The sequence below is a fragment of the Pipra filicauda genome, unplaced genomic scaffold (assembly GCF_003945595.2).
Source record: "Pipra filicauda isolate LSUMZ 115617 unplaced genomic scaffold, ASM394559v2 scaffold368_size711631_pilon, whole genome shotgun sequence".
NCBI classification, from domain to species: Eukaryota; Metazoa; Chordata; class Aves; order Passeriformes; family Pipridae; genus Pipra; species Pipra filicauda.
In genome coordinates, this window is record NW_024104496.1 from 312,106 (window position 1) to 332,685 (window position 20,580).

General features: G+C 38.1%; 1 protein-coding gene across 4 annotated transcripts in view; it reads left to right on the forward strand.

The window, feature by feature from the left end:
- The window catches only part of TMEM131L (transmembrane 131 like), a 76,924-nt gene extending 56,586 nt beyond the window's left edge, over nt 1-20,338 (forward strand). For 2 of the 4 annotated variants that reach the window (XM_027747329.2, XM_027747330.2), the window contains exons 21-35: nt 556-698; nt 1,006-1,192; nt 2,156-2,341; nt 3,925-4,074; nt 4,619-5,235; nt 7,618-7,772; nt 9,066-9,190; nt 10,726-10,883; nt 11,772-11,957; nt 12,988-13,066; nt 14,003-14,088; nt 15,385-15,505; nt 17,364-17,452; nt 18,282-18,424; nt 19,926-20,338. In XM_027747329.2, coding sequence (XP_027603130.2) covers nt 556-698; nt 1,006-1,192; nt 2,156-2,341; nt 3,925-4,074; nt 4,619-5,235; nt 7,618-7,772; nt 9,066-9,190; nt 10,726-10,883; nt 11,772-11,957; nt 12,988-13,066; nt 14,003-14,088; nt 15,385-15,505; nt 17,364-17,452; nt 18,282-18,424; nt 19,926-20,204 — 2,704 coding nt within the window. In that variant the 3' untranslated portion in view covers nt 20,205-20,338. The remainder of the gene's footprint in view (nt 1-555; nt 699-1,005; nt 1,193-2,155; nt 2,342-3,924; nt 4,075-4,618; nt 5,236-7,617; nt 7,773-9,065; nt 9,191-10,725; nt 10,884-11,771; nt 11,958-12,987; nt 13,067-14,002; nt 14,089-15,384; nt 15,506-17,363; nt 17,453-18,281; nt 18,425-19,925) is intronic. The other 2 variants (XM_027747332.2, XM_027747336.2) reach the window with 1 other exon arrangement.
- Nucleotides 20,339-20,580: the final 242 nt, after the last annotated feature.

Sequence of the window (20,580 nt, forward strand, 5' to 3'; positions counted from 1 at the left end):
CCAGAATATTTCAAAATTTGAAAGCCAGAATACCTCTGATTTTATAGAAAGTGCTTAAAGTGTGTTTGTGCCTTATGTCTCAGTCATTAAAAAATACAGTCTTATTTTCTTGATATGTGGTCATTGGGTTATAAAATGCGTATGAATATACTGAGGTAATTTTGAGTTAGGAGAGAAACACATTGCATGGCTTTGCTATTTTCAACTTGACTCCATAATGATAGGATTTATGGATCCAATGAGTCTTATGTGCAGCCAAACATTGGTTATCTTTGTAGGAAAAGAGTTTATGGAAGAAGAAACCATTTTTACTAGGTGGCACAATTATTATCCAGTGACAGTGGTTACAAAACTTGTTCCTTCACTATGTGAAATTCACTAGTGACTGGTTCTGGAGTGATCCCATCTCTATTTAGGGAAAACCTGACCAGTTTTGGCCACTGACTCTGTTACTGAAACACTGTTGTTGGTTTGGCACCTAGAGAGCAAAGCCGTGATTTTGCAAACTTAATTTGTGTTTTAGTGACTGATTGCTTGATTTTTACATTATGGCAGAAACAACTTAACCGTTCTGGATGTGGTCAATGTAGAAGGCTTTGGAGCCAAAGAATTGCTTAAAGTAGGGGGAAGACTACCTGGTGCAGGAGGATCTCTTCGATTTAAGGTGCCAGAAGCTACGCTAATGGACTGCAGACGACGTGAGTAAGAAGACACAGGTCTCTAGTTTTGTAGCTGGCTGCATTACTCTGTAGTGGTACTGATATGGTACATTAATGTTAAGTAAACAGAATGTTAAAAGGTGAACAGCTTGGTCATGAGGGGTGTAGATTCTGTTTTTACAAAACACTCACTGAGAATGGTTAAAAGTTCTAGAACTACACTACTGCAAAACAGGTTATATTAAGTGTTTTATTAGATTGTAAATAAAAATAGCAATTTACTTGTAAATGTAAGAAAGTCATTTTTATGCACTGTTAAATGATTGCTCTCTTTTTTTCCTTTAAGAACTGAAAGACAGCAAGCAAATTCTATCCATAACGAAGAACTTCAAAGTAGAGAATATTGGGCCTCTTCCTATAACAATTTCATCGATGAAAATCAATGGTTACAGTTGCCAAGGATATGGATTTGAAGTGTTAGACTGTCAGGAATTTTTCCTGGCCCAGAACTCATCAAGAGAGATCAGCATTGTGTAAGCACTGACAAATTTGCTGACAAAATAACTTTAGTGGAAATTTGTGGATATGATGCTGCAGTAACATACCCACACTCAAACTTGTGAATGTAAATGTCATAAGCCTTTCCCTAGGGGTAATAGTAACAAATGGATAATATAATAGTGTCTCTTTACAGGACTCATAATTTCTAAAAAGCAGCATACATACTTTTATCAGTGCATTATGAAGTAATAAATTAAAGCAAAAGAGTTGCCACAATTTTTAATTTGATTGTTATTCTCTAGCGTGTTCTGAGTAGCCCGACCATAATCTAGTCATGTTTTCCAAACACTGAACATAGTCTAAAACTGATTCTTTTTAAAATCCTCTTGAGTGAAAGATACTGTGACTTAAGCATGAGTTGATATTACTATATTAAAGTAACTGCGGTTTCCTATACAACAAGTATCATCTCTACTGGTTAAAAAGGCAAGTCATACCTTCTAGCAGTACCCGTGGCAGTCAAATAGAGTAATGAAGTGGGTCAGGGAAGTGGAGGAAGAGACAAATCTGATGTTTTCTTCTGCTTTCCCTGTCTTTCCAGCTTTGTACCCTAGTACCTGGCCCATTCTGAAATAATGCTGCCTGTACTCTTGACAACTGTGCTTTTGTTAAAGAGTTTTGTAAAACCTGAGTTGTTCATGTGCACCTCCTTGAAAAAAGGAAAACGAGTCGCAGTAACGAGAGTATTGTGAAGAGTCACAAGAAAACCACGTATATTACCAACTGAAGATGACCTAAAAGTCTTAACTGCTGTTAGGTGCTAATGCCACGTGCACAGTTTAAGCAGGCAGTGGACATTTATTTCATTGCCTTTTTTTTTCCATATTATCAAATCAGGAATTATTTTGTATTTTTTGTATCAATGTGACTTCAGAAAATTAAATTCAGCCCAAAAATGGAAAAGTAACACCAGTTCTGTCTGTTTTTCCTAATAGATTCACTCCTGACTTTACGTCTTCCTGGGTAATTCGTGAGCTTACACTGGTGACTGCTGCTGATTTGGAGTTCCACTTCACACTCAACGTGACTCTTCCTCACCATCTCTTACCACTCTGTGCAGACGTGGTGCCAGGCCCCAGCTGGGAAGAGTCTTTCTGGAGGCTCACTGTCCTCTTTGTAAGGTAATGCTTTCAGGACCCTTGCAACAGTTTGAAAGGGACCTGCCAGGGAAAGATCAGCAAGCACTTTTGCCTTCTGTTAGATTTTTTGTGATGATAGGACCTTAAATCTCTACTGCATCTGTCTCCCGAGAGTCCTGCCAGCTGGCTGTGACAGCTTAGGTGTGGTAAAAGTAGCTGGTGATGGAGTTGGCAAGCATTTCTTGCTGCTCCTCCTGATAAACTTCCATGTTAAGGCTGCAATGAAAAAGGGTTAGGATATCCCCATGGGAATTCTCAGCATACTAGAAGACTTGCTCCCACCACAGTAGAGACACACATGTAACATGTTAGTATCTGAACATTATAAATAGAGTTGAGTGGGCTTGAAGATTCTCTTTGAGTATTCCTGGAAAATTAACGTGAATTTTATTTATAGTTTCAGACAACTACTTGAGGACTTGCTTCTTCTTCTGCTTCTTTTCTCCTTTCACATGTCAAATATTATTTGTGTTTATGGTTAGTTTTTGCTAGGCACACTGCAAAACAGGCTACCCCAGAAAGATGGTGGGGCTTGTGTTAGCTGATTCTTTGCTGGCACATGCTAAACTGCTTTGAAGAAGACTACCTTTGTAAAACAATGAAGGGTTCTGCTTCTGCACACACTGCTTTTTTTGTCTTCCTTTACTGACCTTTCACACTGAGTAGTGTGAACTGAATGCTGTGTTGGGCACAGGTGATGTTCAGTGCTTTCATCACACCAACCCTGAATTCCTACAAGAAGCAGTGACTGTGAATGTCACGATGGTAACATACATGTACTGATACATATCTGAGATCCTGATGCACACTGCGGTGCTGCTTGCATTGTTTTGACACGGAAAACAGAGCACAAATGAAGAAATAGCAGTGACCACATTGTGTGGTTCTAGATGCAACAAAAAGGGACTGTAGGGATCTGAAAAATCAGGAATTTCTCATTCTGTTTTCCTGCTAACAAAGTTTATACTGCATGACTGAGAAAGGTGGTTTGATGAATTACAAAGATTTTTGTTCTGATCCATTTATTTTTGGTGCAATTAATACACCATGTATAAAGAGGATATTTTGCAGCTTCATTTTTAGTTCAGAAATACAGTAGCATTTGTAACTCATTTTATGCCAGCATTTTCTCTAGGAAAAGAAAGGGACAGTATTAAATAAATATCAAAATAATAACATGACTATCATGAATGAATAGAAGGCACTCAGAAGACTGATAGGTATCATTCTACGATGTATAGTCATTGACTTGTAGTGAGACTTTTAAATTATCTCTAAATCAATGACTAGGTTTTTTAGAAGGCACTTCTTCTTTGTTAGTTTTTTTTAAAGCTCGTGACTGAGTTATTTTATAGACCTAATAACTAGTAAGGGCTATAAGGAAAAAAAGAAAGGCTATTGCAACTATTACTTTTCACAACTATGTTGAGTTTTCTTGTCTGTCTTTTTACTTAGAATTTACTAGCAAAATATTTCAAAAGTGCATCCTGTTAGAAGGTTTTTAACTCTTTCACTGAATATTTCTGGAAGTTGTAGACATCAGTATCTGTTGTTCTCTTTGGCAGTTTGTCCCTGCTTGGAGTGATTCTGATAGCCTTCCAGCAAGCCCAGTATATTCTAGCAGAGTTCATGAAATCAAGACAGAGGCCAAATCCTAATTCTTCACCACAACAGAACAGCAACTCTGTTGACGTAATCAGCTCTGATGCCTACAAGTAAAAATACTTTTTTTTCTTCTTTTGTACCTTGGAGTGATGCTTTCTGTCTGTTTGTATTGTGATATTGCTGTGGGCTGGTTTAGAGGAGATGGTGTTCTAAGCAACCTCTTTTCAGAGAACTTTCAGTGTTGTGGTGTGTATTTATCTCCACACAAAAGAAATTGAAGAACTCAAGGGTTTATTAATCTTGTATATTGCCAATAGTACATAAGGAAAAATTATGTGATGAAAGTAAAGGATGTACCATGTGTGGCAGCCATGGAAAGAATGGAAAATACACTGATGATTCACAAATCTGACCCTCTTGAGTGGTCAGTTATACTGAAGCATGTAAGTGTGTTTGAAGTCTGAGCACATACTTAGTCTTGCTCAACTCCCACTGAATCAGAATGTGCTTAGATGTATGATAAAGTGAAGACTTAATGCAATTTCATGGCTTGAGAATATGCCCCCCTTTCTTTTCTTACAAAAATATCTCATAAAGCAATTCATGTTAGCTTTATAAAGAAAAATAACCCCAAATAACTTATTTCTTCTCCAGGGGAAGTTGCAAGACATTTATGGATTCCTACAGTTCCTCAGATAAAGGTAAAGGGAAGGGCTTCCTGTCTGTAGGCGCTTCTTCCAGCCGAAGTCAGAGCGCAGCAAAGAGAAGTCCTGCGACCTACAGCCACTCTCAAAAGAAACACAAATGTTCGGTTTACTACAGTAAGCAGAAACCAAACACAGCAACTGGCAGTGCCATTGCAGCTGCTGATGAGAAACAGAATCAGATTGCAGAGAACCAAATCTCAGCACCAAAAGAGGACATTTGCACTGATGTTGTCAGTGAGAACTGGGTAACTCTGAAGTATGCAAATGGCATAAACGTTAACAAGAATTTAGCTCTTCCAGAAGACTTTCTGGGTAAAGAAGAAAGTACACTGAAAAATACAGTTCTCATTAAAAATACTTCTTCAGAGTGTGATCTGAAGGAAGATCTTCAAACATGTATGTTTCCTAAGGAAACTAACCTTAAAACTTCAGAAAATCTAGCTGAGCTCAAAGAACAGGAGTTCTGTCCTGTGAAGATGTCCAAGAAGCTACCTGAAAGTCACTTGTACAGAAATTCACCTCAACAACAGCCGGAACTGCAGGAAATTTCTAGGAAAATTAGTGGTAATTTTTTTCAAATTCTATTACTCTAAATTACTAGGTGAAATCTTTTGAGTTCACTGTGATCAGGATTTTGTCTTTTGTGTGGGACAAGGAGACGTGATACTTCTGATGCGTTCACTGTGATTTATCTGTTTACACTCCTAAGGAAGTAACTTGCATTGAAAGTTGTTTCATAAGTTATAAATTTGCTTCATTTGCAGATTTCAATCTTGTGCTGTAGCATTTTAACAGTTAAAATAATTGATATCATAGATCTGCTTATAAGACACAAATTGCCCTTGTCAGATATTTAGAAGCATCCCAGTTTGCAATTTTCAAGTCCACTGACAATATGATGCTTAATAGTCACCAACAAGGATGTTCAGAACTGGATCTGCAGAACTCCTTTGATGAAACTACCTAAAATAACAAAAAACTGACATCAGAATGCTATGAACTTACATTTTGTAGGAATCTGCAGATCAGTGTTTCTCTTAGTAATTGCATAGCTATATTTTTTTATCTTGTTTTTCTTTTTTTAAAAGTGTGAAAATAAGCTGCCTGGGAAGTCTTATCTCTTAGCTTCACAATTCAAAATTTTAAGAGCAGCAAAAGAACACCTGGGAGAAGTCAAAAGCAGGGTAGGAGAATGTATCCTCTGGAAGCTCGGCTTTACTGAGGCACTCGGCAAAGAAGCTGAATGCTGAAAACTGGCATTTGCTGTAGCTGTGGCAGAGTTCAGTGAGTGAGCGATCACAGAAGGATTTCAGGCCCTGCTGTCACATGTAGTTGTTACCACGGGCCCGTTGCTTCTGGTTGTGTCGTCGTCTGTGAGATACAGCGGGTACAAGTGTGCAGTCTCAGGTAGAGGCAGGATAGTTTCACTCATACGTACGGAGTACTTTGACCCTGTGCTCCTAAACTGCAGTGTCGTTTATTGTTTGTTTTGAATTAGGAGATCAGATGGGAGGAGAGAGAGGGGGGATGTGGGAGTCAGTAATTATGTCTTAACTGTATTTGTGTGCACAGGAAAGTAGCTTTGAGTATAGGCTGTGGAAATCATGCTTATACATAAACCAGTTGGGAGATAATAGACCTACTTTCATTGACAAAACTTCCACCTTGAGAGAGGGTTTCAGGAGTCCTGACAGTTACCAGTCTCTTGTATTCAGTGGTAAAGCACTAAAGGTAAGCTCCCTTGTTGTCTATTAGCAGTTGTGGTTTTCTGTGCTATCAGGGATGTGAGTATTTCAAGTTGTTTCAAGATGTTTCATGGGATAAATAAGTCTAAAAAGTACTGTGTTGCAGTGTTTGTATCTTCATTATAGTTACAGATGTGGTTTTGTGCAAATAGTGAGTCTTCAAGACCTTGGGTACTTGCAGGTTTGTATGCTGGAGGTCAACAGAGAGTTCTTTAGAGTTCTGTCAGCCTCCCTTGCCTGATGTTTCATTCACAAGCACTCCTTTTGCAGTCACCATGGCTGCCTGCTCCAGAGGGGAGAGGATGTCTGACTCGGAGCTAGGATGTTGTAGTTTGTTGGTAGGAAACGGTAAAAACGTTTGGGTGTGCCTTTCCCATATGAGAAGACCAGTTCAGTTCAATAAGTGATGACATTTCTCATGTAAAGCAGTCAAGAGTCTTGGTAGCACATCACTGTAGATGTATGGTAGATATCTGAGATACCTGGAACTGATTAGAGGTGAAGTTAATGCTGTCCTGTCCAGCATTGGCAGGGCCCAGATGAGGACTGTGACTCAACTGGACAACTCAGCTAGTTTTTGAGGCAGGCTTCCTCTTGAATCTTTCACCTTTTGGACTTTGTTACACCAAAATAATAATTCTCCCTCACAAGTCTCTCAAGAAAAGGAACTTTTAATGTGGAACCCATCCTAAAAAAGGATGATTTCCCTTTGTCTTCATAGTGAACGCAGAGGGCACTTCAGAGGTGTAAAGCACCAAGTAAAGGCCGTCCTTAGTTTGATTTACCTATTCTTAAAAAGTCTTCTCCCTACTCAGCTTGCAGGTTTTTTTCTTTTTGTTTTTTTTTAGCCCAGTATGCTCTAGCTTCAGATTCTACCTTACAGATTGATGGCTGAGACCCAAATAGCTCGAATTCAGATAAGATGAGCGGGGCTTGTGTAATTTATGCATGTGCTAGGAGTTGTGTGCTCATGAACATGAACCAACCAGCACCACACCAACCACAAAGCTACGTTTTGCAACTGCTCTAAGAATTTTTACGCAGCATTAGCTTTTGATTTTGAAATTTTCAGTGTCATCAGCCTAGAGCTTAGTATCCTAGTGTTTTGGAAAGCAACACAAGTCTTTGTAAAGAAAGGTAGTGGTTATGATTAGGAGCCCATTCTCATGCCAAGCCAACTGTTTTTACTGTTTGATTGTAGGGAATAGCCAGCAAGTGCCTCTCAGGAATGAAGCAGAAAGCTGCGAGACTTTAAAAAGGCAGATCAACCTAAAGCCTTCCACAGAGAAAAAGATTAATAAGGGACCTAAGGAAGAGCCTCCATGCTGTGCAAAAGAGGAGACCACTTGTTCTGAGGTTTGTATTGTGATCCTTCTGCTTTTCAAATTTAAAATTATCTTTTTATTGTTTATTTATATATGTATACACATATAGGTATGTATGTGTATGTGGGGACTATTACATACAGTCACAGATCTGAAACACCGTAAATCAGATGACTGAGGAAGTAAGCAGATGTGCTGTCCCGCATCCATTGTGTATTAATGCTGCTGTAGAGAATGATGAACAGTTTGTGTAAAAATTAAAACAGCTCTTATATTGTGATATTTGCCATATCAGAGCCAGAGATTGTTACTGTCAGAGCAGCACGTGTGTACTGGAATTTAATGCCAGCTATCAGCCACACTAATGATGTGGGAACATTCTCTGGAGGGGAGGTGGGCATATTGGGCTTCAGTTGCAGGCCTGATCTCCAAATACAGGGCTTTGCATCAGAAATTTGCATTTGAGAATACAGCAGGCAGAAGCCCCTTAACAGATTGCAGAGTTGCTGAGAAGGATCATTTCACCTCTGGTTTCTGAGTATGATAAACACATCAGACTGTACCTTTGTTGCAGGCAGCCTAAAACACTAAAAGAACTTTTATCAGAACTTTATTAAACCCAATAATTTGGATTATGTTTATATCCTGTCTACTGGATAGGAATCCCACAGCAAAAAAAGTGTAAGGAGGAATCGCTAACCATGCTTGGGGAATATGTCAGAAAAGGTCTAGTCTTATTATGGGCTCTGTTGTTACAAACTTCTTTCCATGTGTGGCTGATGGTGCTCAGTTTGTTTCTTGCATTTTTTTAAATTACTATTATTTGTTGGTAACTTACTCCATAATTTTCCAAATAAGTTGTAATTCAAATGAAGGCTTTCCCCTGCCCCCTCCAGCTGCTGAGGGAGGATTTATTGCTGCTGAACTTGCACACAAACTGATCATAAATCTGGCAGATGTTTTTTGTTTTTTGCACATTGGGAATTTTATTGACTGCTTTACTTTTTCTCCCTCCATTTTTTTATTTCCCTGGAAGTCAGAGCTAGATGCTGTGAAGGGGAAAATGCTAAGTTTGGGAATTCAAAAATTTTTCTTGTCATCTCTTGCTGTCTTGATGGACAGAGTCTTGGAAAGGCTGATCAAATTCATGATGCTGGAAAGAAGATGTGCTGTGGAAAGGCACTAAATCATAAAGTAACTATGCATTTGGGTCGGGTCATGTTGTCCAAAGAAATTTAGCTAGAAAAATCCAATTAAGTTCATTGACTGAGTTAAAATCATTTTATAATGTACATATTGTCTCAGCTCATATTTTTACCTTTAGCAAGAAGATACATATAGGAAGAAGAAACCTCAGGAGAAAAAGGAAGGAAATGTACCAAATATGAATTGGAATAGAAATAGAACATCTAGAAAAAATAAGAAGAAAAACGTTAATATATCTACAAGGTATGTATTGCCTCACCAAATCATGAAGAAATCCAGAGTTACTGTCATGTTTCCACAGGTTTTGAATAGTACATTAGGCAGGATTGTTTTATCTATTTAAATAAACACACTTCAATCCTTGCCTGAGGCTTTATTTTTAAGAATGTACAGTACTAAGTATCACCAGCAAAAAAAAATAAAATTTCCACTTGTAAATCTGTATTTATATAGATGCACTCCATTCTGCATAACAGTGGTAGCTCTCTGTTATTGTCTGGAGTGTGCTGTCTCTGAAGTTTGATGGTTAGCTTCCTTTCCATTGTGTATTATGTGGAGAAATTCCAGTTGTGTATTCCCTTCAGTGAAAAAAGGAAAATAAAATTGTTGAAATGATTCCATCTTCAGGAGAATCATCTGCTATATTGAGTAACTGGGGAATGTTGTCTTCTAGTAATTTTGGAAGAGAAATATGTAGAAAGGAGACGATGGCTTGCATTTTTGCCATAATGATTAAAAAGACTAGAGCAGCCCTAGACTAAAGAATATGGAGAGCACAGTGGAAAGTTACTTTTTTCCCCCATGAGGATTGTTTAAATGCATTTTAATGTCAGTTGCAAATCACTTTTAAATATTGTTTTAATGTATTTTAAGTTTAAGTTATTTGGATTGTTAAAAAATACTATTTACAAACTGCTGCTACAATAGAAACACTTCTGAGGAGAAAATCATCCTCCTTCCCCTCCCCCAGCACTTTGAATTAAGGTCACAATCCTACAAAGCCTTCACAGACTTAATTTTTATTGCAAGCAGTCCTGTTGAGGTCAGTGGATTTAACAAGAAGATTGTAAATCTGAAGGGACTGTTATAACTCATTATGCACAAATTACTATTCATTGTGTGGGAAGTCAGCACATGTGTAAATCTTTGCTGCATGCATACCTTTATAAGTAGGATGGATAAAATACCAGAAGTGAAATACTGAAGTTCAGTGTCTGTTCCTTGGACCAGTTCAGCCTTTGCTACTTTCTGAGTTAAGATGGAACCATTCCCTTTCTATAGAAATTTGACAGCTGGCTTTTATTCATTTTCCTTAATACTCTATAATTACAATATTGAATGGAGATACTTCAGTTTTACTAGCAAAAACTTAGGATCGCTTCAGATTATGATTTTATTCTAGTTATAATTATGCCAGTGAAATGAACACAGGGCACATTTTTCCATGTATCTGGATATATTCGTACAGCGCTAGACTGTGCTTATTACACATTAGTGCTTATTCCTCTAACATCTGATTGCAAGTGCATTAGAGAATGAAGTTAAATATACACATGTTGTTTTGCCTCTCCCCCTGAAAACTAGTCATCTGTGTAGCGAAATATTGTATTTTGAGAAAGGTTTTTTAGGTTTCTGTAAAGTTGGGAATAAGACTCCCAAAACTTTTCCTTCCCCTGCATCCTGCCTATATAGGAGTGTGAGTTAAAGTGTTTAATGCCTGAAAAGGAAAAATGCAAATATAAAATGCAAACATATTTCTTCGGGTGTGATTGTATTAGGGTCCCTGAGCAGAGTGAGTTGAAGCATATGTGCAGTGAATTTGAAAGGCCGGATCTGAGAGCGAATATTGGAATAAGAGCCTGGTGTCCTCAGAGTAACGGGGAAAATTGTAAAGCAGACCAAAAAGCTGGGAGCTTGTCTATACAGGGAGAAACAGGTACGCAATCTTAATTGTCTTAAATGGGGAAAGAAACACAATATGGATTCTGTGGCATTAGAGCTGTATTCCTTTCTTGAGAGACCTGTGCTTTTCTCACTTTTGAACCCTGATGCTAAGATGACAGTGCCTGAAATAAGTGCTCATTTCTGATGGGCTCTGCATGCTTTCTCCAGGGGGTTGGTTGGTGATGCAAATCAGAAAATGAGTCAGTCTGAAGCCATAATCCATCTATTCTTGATGTAGGACTGACAGTCTTGTGTGTTCAAATGAAAGCTGGTATTAACTGAAGCAACTGTATTGCAAAGGCCAGTTTTAGAATAAGCAGGTCATTTTTTAAAAACCCCACTAGCTTGGGTACCTGCTTCCTGCCTTTCTGTCAGGATTTTAATCATCTGTTTTCCCTGACTTTTGGGAAGATGAGATCTGATGAAAGATATCAATGTCTATAGAATAGTCGTTTGCCTCTCTGATGAGATAATAAGAAAGGAGAATCTATCACTTATGAATTCGTTACTTGCAACATTTTGTCATTGCTCTTAGTATGCATGATCCTATAGCCAGGATATGTTTCACGTTTAAAGTGCTAACTGTATATTTCAAAGGACAGTATGTGCTTCCTCTTTCAACCTGTTGCCTGTAGCTGCACTTTATCCTCACTTGCATTTATTTTACTGGGATATTTTACTGGGACGTTGTGTAGGACATAAGCTCCTTGTGGTAGGGGCTGGTATATTTACAGAGGCTATCAGTAAATATTTTCTCTCTTACTGTCAGTAAATACAGAGAATACGTGTAAATTTATGTTTCAGATGACTTTTCACTGACAAAGCTTTCTTAAATGTTGTGTTGGTTTTTTGGTTGTTTTTTTTTCCCCAACTTCTTTAGAAAGCTTTTATCAGCGGTCCAAAAAGAAGTCTTTGGACAAGTTTTGTTCTGATTCAAGCTCTGATTGTGGAAGTTCATCAGGAAGTGTTCGTGCCAGTCGTGGGAGCTGGGGTAGCTGGAGCAGTACCAGCAGTTCAGACGGAGATAAAAAGCCAATGATTACTGCCAGGCATTTTCTTCCATCCAGTAAGTTTTGCAAATAGTCTCTCTTCACAGTGGCAGGCAAAGTTTTTGCCTTCCTTCTGAATGGAAAGGGCTACCACAGCATGGGGCACATAACTTGCCTTTTACAGGGCACCTCTCAGAAACAGAGGGCGAGATTTAAATAACTTTGTACTTGACAAGAAGTACCACAAGTTTTGTGGAAATGAAGATGACCTGTCAGGCTCCAGAGAAAGCATCAGGCTCCTCGCTGGAGGAATCTGAATTAGTTTTTGTGGAAAGATGGGAGAACTGAGAGCAATTTCTACCTTTGAATTTATGTTTCATCATATTATTCTTTTGCTATTTAAGAAATGCACAAATGAAGAATGTGTGAAAGCAGTTCAGATCTGAGGATGTGGGGTTTGGATAGACGTATTCAAGGCATAAGTAGACAGGAGACCTGTGCCAGTTGACTATTATGAGAAATGGGAGCTGTGGTTCATTACTGCAATTTTTGAATGCCTGAATATCATTAAAATAGTTGAAAGCGTAAACCCTGTCACTGCCATAATTTTAAAATGTTGAAGTGACACAAGCAAACCCAGCTTTGAGTACATGAAAAAATATGGTTTGAATGATTTAAAAATATGCAGGAACTTACATGTGTATTTGTGTATGTATAAAACTTTACATTACTGAATGATAGGACGTGATGTATCTGAACCTGAGATCTAAAAGATAACGAATTGTGTGTATATGACTTTTCTGTTTGTTCAAATTATAATGCCCTTTAAAAAAAAAAGGAAAATAAGTAAATACAAATTCAAAATCAATTTGATAGTAACAGGTGAACCTCTCCATTAAGAGTATGGTAATCACATCTGAGTCATAAAATACATTTTAAACCACATGGACTTAGGTAGCATGCTTTGAAATTAATGCAGTTAGTGATAATCCAGTCTGAGAGAAAACTTAATTAACACCATTGATGAATCTATTTGTGTGTATGTATATTCTATGCATACTTCTTTTTTTTAGGACCTTTGATTTTCACAGTCATTCTTTTCTTTAGGAGAGAATATTTCACAAAATGATTTTCCATCTGAAACTCCTATCACTTTAAATCTGTCTCATAACATCTGCAATACCAGGTAAAAAAATTTTAATCTACACCTGTAAGACATTAAAGAAACACCACCAACTTGAAATTGTGTCTCAGTTTGGTAAATTATACCTACCTGTTGTCATTCTTTATGATCATCTGATTGTACTTACTAGTTGGAAGAAGATCATCTTCAGTATATGAAAAGCAACTTACTATATTTCCACTTAGTTATATTAAAGTAGTAATGTTTTTTGAAAAAAAGGTGGGAGTGAGACTTTCAAGTTGATGCTATTCTTTTAATGGGAATAATGTTCTCCTAGGATATACAGCATGAAAATTGATTCCTCCCTCCCCTACATTCTTTTCTACCTCTTTACTGTATTAGAGATAGAATCTGCAATTAGTGTGAGTCCTCATTTCACTTCTCATTCTTCACTTTGTGTTTTCATTAGGAGAAATAATTTAATCCTTTTCCTTTGGGATTCTGGTGCTTGAAAATGTTTCCTTTCCATTCATTTTTACTAGTTTCTTTGATGGTTTTTGATGAATATCAAATTGATGCTAGTGTGTGTCTATGTGTCTTCATGGACATAAAAGTAAACTTGCCTGGAATTTGTTGAAACATTATGAGAGGTCCTACTGATCTTCATGAACTACAACCTGTTTTCCAATTTTAGAGATAAGCTGTTGAATTAATTTCCAATAGGTTGATATTGGATAGTAAAAGTGGGATAATTAAGGCATATTAATTTTATTAATTTTGCATGTGTGATAAGTAGCTGGCTTTTAATTGGAAAAAAAACCTTAAAAAATTGCACAGTGGTAATTCAAAAATAAGAATGATCAGGACAGTGGGAAAGCAGCAGCAATCATGATGTTCATTAGAATATTTTTACATCTCTGTATATTTCCTTTGAAATACTTTGGATTATGAAACATAACAGTGTCTAGACTTAAAAAATTAAATTTTATTTTAATTCAGCAGAGACATGAACAGCATCCCCCAGTATCCTGAAACCTTATGTCCCAATTTCACTGACATACCTGCAGATCCTGACAAAAATAAAGGTCAGTATTAAAAACTGAAGCTGGTTTTTGCACATTTTGTCAAGCAGTTTCAGTGATGTTGCTAATAACGTTTGTGTACACCAACTTGATAGACATGTTGTTACTAGAACTTCTAAACAACTTAGGTCCAAAGTTAGCAAATGAAGGCTTATAACCTTGATAATTTTTACTTATAACCTTGACGATTTTTGCTGCATCTGCTCTGTGTGAAGACTGCATTTAGCTTTCAACTCGTGTTCTAGGAATTCTTTATTTTCTTTATCCTCTTGCTTTGCACAGATTTATGTCCAAAAGCAATGCAGTTGGGAGATCAAGAGCATTAGTTGCTGTGTTAAAGTGAAGCTCAAACATGACTCAAAACAAACATGGCCATTTTTCTCTCTAAATTTCCGCAGTTGGGACTTGCTTTCTTTGAAAGCAATGAGTGAGGTTGGGTTGAGCTGTTAAAACTCTTGAGCTTTCGTTGTTTGTGTCTCAAAGGGAAGTAATATTAGCTTTTTGAGTGGGATTCATAAAGGCATCATGGTACATGGTGGAGTTTGAAAGCTGGTTAGGACACATAGTTCTTTAAGCAACAGCACTGCCTACCCATCACTATCCCTTCTCATGTAGGTTTAACGTGTGTCTGATAGGATATAAATGCTGATTAAACTTTTTACATGGTAATAGTATTAACATGTTTCATGAAATAATGCAATAGAGCTAACTTTGCAACCATTTTTTCATGGAAATTGCTGATTTGGATTTTTTCCTTTCTCCGTCTGCCAGTTCTCACAGAGTTGATGGGAACCAGGTATCTGTGGGTAGTCAGGGCATTCAGTCCATAAAGAGCAGCACAGTGAATATCTGCCCTAGGGGCTAAATACGAGTTCACAAATTGGTTATAAATGGCTCCAGTCTATTAAAAAGTTGACTCTGTTGCCACTGTTTTTGTGTAGTTGGACTTCAGAGGTGCTTACTGACTGATGTGTAGGGGTAAGGAGGCCAGTGGGAATCACATCCCTGCTCTGTGTCCTGCTGTGTGGAAGGGTGCCATCTTCCTCTGTAGGAATTTCTTACCATTTTGTTGAATTCCAGTTTCTCAGGTCGAATCTTTATACATATGTTTTATAAAAAATAGAAATTTTGAGATTTGAAGGTGGACATTTATCACAAAAAAAAATAGGTTAGTAACTCTGGATTTTTTTCTCAAGCATACATTCCTTATTGTGGATCTGAGAATAAAGTGTCGTTGTGACAGAGTTTGCAGAGTCTCCTTCCTGTTGCTCTGCGTTTCATTCCCCTTTCCTTTTTTAGGTCTTTACCCAACAGGAGACTTGTGGCCTGCCCAGCCAGTCTGCATGACAAACAGTTTAAACTACAACCTTGAGAATAATATACCGTGCATGATCCAGGAAACCCCCTCTGTTCACAACAGGCAAGTTACATTTTATGTAAAAAGTGTGGCTAATGCTTTGCTTAGGTTTCTGTGATGCAGAGGATTGTAGTTGACTTATATTTGTAAGGCAGATGATAGTTAAATTCTTGCTGCCTCTTCAATCTTAGTTCCAGTTGTTAATGCTCTTCCATTAGTACACAATGATTAATTTTACTAAGACAAATTCACTGCTGTTCCTATTCATATGTAGATATTCTAGAATAACTTCTTTCAGGTTTAATTAGTTACATTTTGGAAAGCTATTAATTCCTTTCATATTTTTGCATTGTCAGGCAGAGGGCCTGGCTTTTAAATTTGTTATCCTCTTGCTAAATACATAGCTTCTGTATATCACAGGGTGTGTTATGTAGTGTGTACTTGTGTTAAATGGCATGAGCAGACATCCTTATAAAAAGACAAATATTCCAGTTTGAAGGTGGTTTAGGCATACGAGTTGGTATATTTCAGGCTCTGTGTGTATTTGGGTTGATCTTCCTCTAGTAATGAACTTGATTAATTCTTGTGTTTTACATTACTCACATGTCAAATTTTACTAATGAAAGATGCACCACAAACTAGAGAAATGCAGAAATGTTCTGCCACCACATAGCAGTGAAATACGGCCAGTTCTTCAAGTTGTGTGCTGTCATCCGAAGTGACAGAAGGACCTGGGGGTCCTACTGGACAACGGGCTGTCCATGAGCCAGCAGTGTGCCCTCGTGGCCAAGAAGGCCACTGGTATCCTGGGATGCAGTAGAAAGAGCATTGCCAGCAGGTTGAGGGAGGTGATCCCACCCCTCTACTCTGCCCTAGTGAGGCCACACATATGGAGTACTGTACAAGAGAGACATGGAACTCCTTGAGCAGGTCCAGCAGAGACCTACTAAAGTTGGTCGAGGGAGTGGAGCATCTCTCTTATGACAAAAGGCTGAGGGAGCTGGGCCTGTTCTGCCTCAAGAAGAGGCAACTGAGAGGGAACCTCATCAATGTCTATAAGTATCTGAAGGTAGGGTGTCAAGAGGATGGAGCCAGGCTGATAGAACAGGAGGCAATGGGCAGAAACGTGAAGGAACATGAGGAAGAATTTCTTTACTGTGCGAGTGACCGTGATTGCTGGCAGATTCCGTATTATGCTACTTGCACGTAATTATTTATTGATATTTAGTAGTGATAGCTTAAGATAGCTTCTTGGCAGAATAGTAAAACTGAATTAGTGCAGCTTCACATGAAATCCTTTTATATGTCTACCTTGTCCAGACTGGATCCAGACTTGGACTACTTCAACCTTTTGGCATAGCAGGGCTTGTTTCACTACTGACATGTCTTCAGGAATTACTTCTGAAAAATCTTCTTGAAATTTGAAATTATTTTAACTAAAAGAAGTATAATCCCTACAAATTAATGTGTAGTTTAGAAAACATATTGTTTAACAGGACTTTAGCACATGTTGTGAGGAAAATAGAAATCTCGATTTTAATTGCTATTCTCAAGCATTCGAATGCTTGAGAATGGTATAAGTTTTCTTCTACCTCAAATCACATTATCCATGATTGTGGGAAAGAAGTACAACTTTATTTCTGTGGAAGAAGAAGTTGAACTCAGGCATAGCAGGACTCTGGTAGCTGTCATTACAAGTTGTTCATTCTCCCAGATGAAAAAGAATTCGGTGAGAGAATCTCTGTGATTATGTAGTGGCACAGAGTAGATACTGGCAAAATTGACAAATGGAATGGGAAAAACCTCATGATCAGATACAGGCGTTTTGCATCCAACAGCTTTACCTTAAATAAATATTTCTAAATAATTTTCAGAAGTTCTGCAAATTGTTTCTGACAGCATATTTTTTTCCTTGGGACAGCTTCATCGACTGGAATGCAGCTTGTGACAGCCAGTTTTCCAACATGTATTGTCCACTAGAGATGAATGAATATGGTGCTTTCCCAGAAGGTAAGCTTATGAATCATCACAGAGCATGGTTATTTTCCTCTCACCTTTTATAAAACAAAAGGCTGAGCTTGTCTGTACACATCTGGGCATTCGTTGCTTAAGTGGACTTTACATTTTCCAGCTGACTGAGTGCTCTGTAGAAATAAACAATGTGAGCATGTGGTGGATGAGAAGACTGGCCTTCGTATGGAGTTATTAAGCCTGAAAAGGCGGTATGCAGGACTCTCAGAGGGAATAGAGAGAAATGCTTGTGACTACAGTATTACAGAAATCTTTTTGTACAATTTTCTTTGTTTCCCCTCTGGCAGGCTCCTGCCTTCCAGTGTGTGAAATACAAGGCCTCTTGTGACCAATTACCTTCCCAGGCTAGAGTTTCTTGGCTTGGGGAGCACACTGGCAGCAATCTAGAATTCTTTAGCATTACCTACCTAAGCAATAATTAAAGGTCAGACTAGAGTATCACAGGCAGGACGGTGTTCCCTTGGGTGCTTAGAGCTGAGACATGTTGGCAAAGAGGCCTGGGTAGGCTCTGTCATGCATGTTCTGTGGCTAATAAAGACTGTTCTCCAGTAGAGGAGTTGCCAACTCTTTATCCCATCCTCCTGATAACAATTTGTTAGTGGCTCCCTAACAGAGAGTGGTAGTCCTGTTGACAGAAATTGCTAGGCTTCGCTGCTGTGCTACCCTGAAGCTGCCTGAAGTCACTGAAGGATTAGGTCAGTTCCAGCCTGGCTCACTCTTGACAAGATTCAACATTCCTCCACAGAAATGTTTGTAGTGTTTATATTGCAAAAGCCTTAATTTGTCTTCCTGTTTTTATAAACTGCAGAAAACATGAACTATCCCAGTGGCTTCCCAGGTACTGCAGCAGTGCAGAATACAGCCTTCATTGACCAGAACTGTCCCTCAACCTGGAATGCTCATCCCAACTTGCCACCTGCCTGGGAGCCCACCAGTTATGTCAACTCCACAGTGAGTGTTGTCACTGTGAGGCGCTGCCTTCACGTACTTTTTCAAAACCTTCGTAGTGCATTTCTGTCTTCTCCCTATCTGTTGCTTGCATATTATTCATTAGTCTTTTAAGTAGCCTGATATATGTATTTGGTATTGGCATATGTATTGGCATTGGTAGCCTGGCTTTTTCCCAGCTGTTCGTCAAGGATGTTACTGACCTTGTCTGTGAAATTTTAAGACAGATCCTTTTTCCTGAAAATTGACTAAAATCATCTTACATATGGAAAAACATTTTGGACTTATGTAGTCTACTGAAACTTTTTCCTATCGAAATCAGTTTTTCCAGTTGAGGGTAAAACACAGAAATGGCTGACAGCAAAACCCAAAAGATTTGGAAATTGTAGAGCTGAATGGACAGCTGCTCTCAGTGACTTTGACAGGTGTCTTTTTGCTAGGAAATCCAAGTGATTTAAGCTGGATTTGTGCAGCTTTCTGAATGCTGAGTTTGACCTGTTTTACTCCATACTAGCCATGTTCGTGTCATCCCATAGTGCAGTGTAGTGACTTCAGTTCAAGGTGGTCTTTAATTGTAATCACCTTCTCCTCTCCTCATATTTCAAGATCCTCTGTTTTAGAATTTTGATTTTTTTTTCATTTACAGTAGGTTTATTTTGAATAAAACTAACCAAATAAAGCAAGAAATAGTTTTAACTGTAAAAGTGAAAATTCTTCTGCGTTAAAAAGTTAAAAACTGGTAGAAGACTTTTGCCTAAAACAAACATGGCTTTATTTCATATTTTGTTCAGGAATGCCAGGAAACACAGAAGGTAGAGATTGGAAAATACATTAGATAATTCAGTTCATTTCCCTGGTGAGCTTTTCTCCACAATACATTTCAGTGTTTCATTCAGTTTTAAAAGTCCCAAGACTTCCATGACCTTCACTGAGAGACTTCCTTGCAGACTAACACATCTTGCCCTCCAGGAGGTTCTTTATAAGCTTTCAAAATTTTCTAACTAAATTCCCTAGCTCCCAATTATAGTCTCTCTTTCATACTGAATATCCCTTTCTACTCCCTGTATGCATAGTCTTTCTGTACTGACATATACTTGAACCTTTTTCTTGTCATTTCTAGGCATCCTTCTCTTTTAATTTTAACTCTCAAAACATGGATGGTGTTCTTCACGTGCCTTCCATTTCTCCCTTATTTTCCTTAGCATCCTGACCAGAACTGAATACTGGTTACAGTATTCTTGTTACAATATATTCTTGTTACAGTAATATCTATGCCTTACAGGGATGAGCTCACATGGCTTGATTCAGTAAAGGTCCTTAACACACGCGCGCGCGCAATGCTGCTGTAATTTCGGCAGCCATATTTCTTTGTAAACTTTTTACTGTGTGTTTCTCAAGTTTTCTGCAAGTGCTGCTTCCTCCCATTTAGTACTACGTTTTCAGGTTTTCTTTGGCAAATGGTCCATTGTGCAGTTTCCCATGATTGTTTTATCTTGCTCTACAGCCCTACCTCTCAAGCACCCGAAGCTTGTCTCCAATGTCTGGACTTTTTGGTTCCATCTGGGCACCTCAGAGTGATGTTTATGAAAGCTGCTGCCCCGTCAGTGCCACGACTCAACATTCAACCCATGTGGAGAACCAGGCAGTTATGTGTAAGCAGGAATACTATCCGAGGTTTAACCCTTTCCGTGCCTACATGAACTTGGACATATGGACTACAGCAGCCAATCGAAATGCAAATTTCCCTCTTTCGAGGGACTCGGGTTATTGTGGAAACGTGTGAAAGGAATTTGATTTAAAAATGTGAATAAAGATGCTTGCAATTTTGATTACTAGAGTAAGCTGGTTGCTGAATAGATTACAATGTTGGTGAATATTTTGGCACTTTTATATTGAAAATAAATTTTTTTTACTGAAGTCTGAGCATTCAGTGCATTTTAAAAAGCACAGCATATTCAGGACACTTATTGTCAGGTGAAGGCTGTAAATTTAAAATTGATTTTTTTTTTTTCATGGATAAGGACAGTATTAGTTCTTAAAAGCATCCAAGAACCTGTACTGCAAATGTTTCTTCTGAAGTTTGCTTTCTGTGGTATAAACTAGGAGTGATTTAGCATTTTTAGGTAGAAACTTACAACCACAAGTAATCATATCTATAC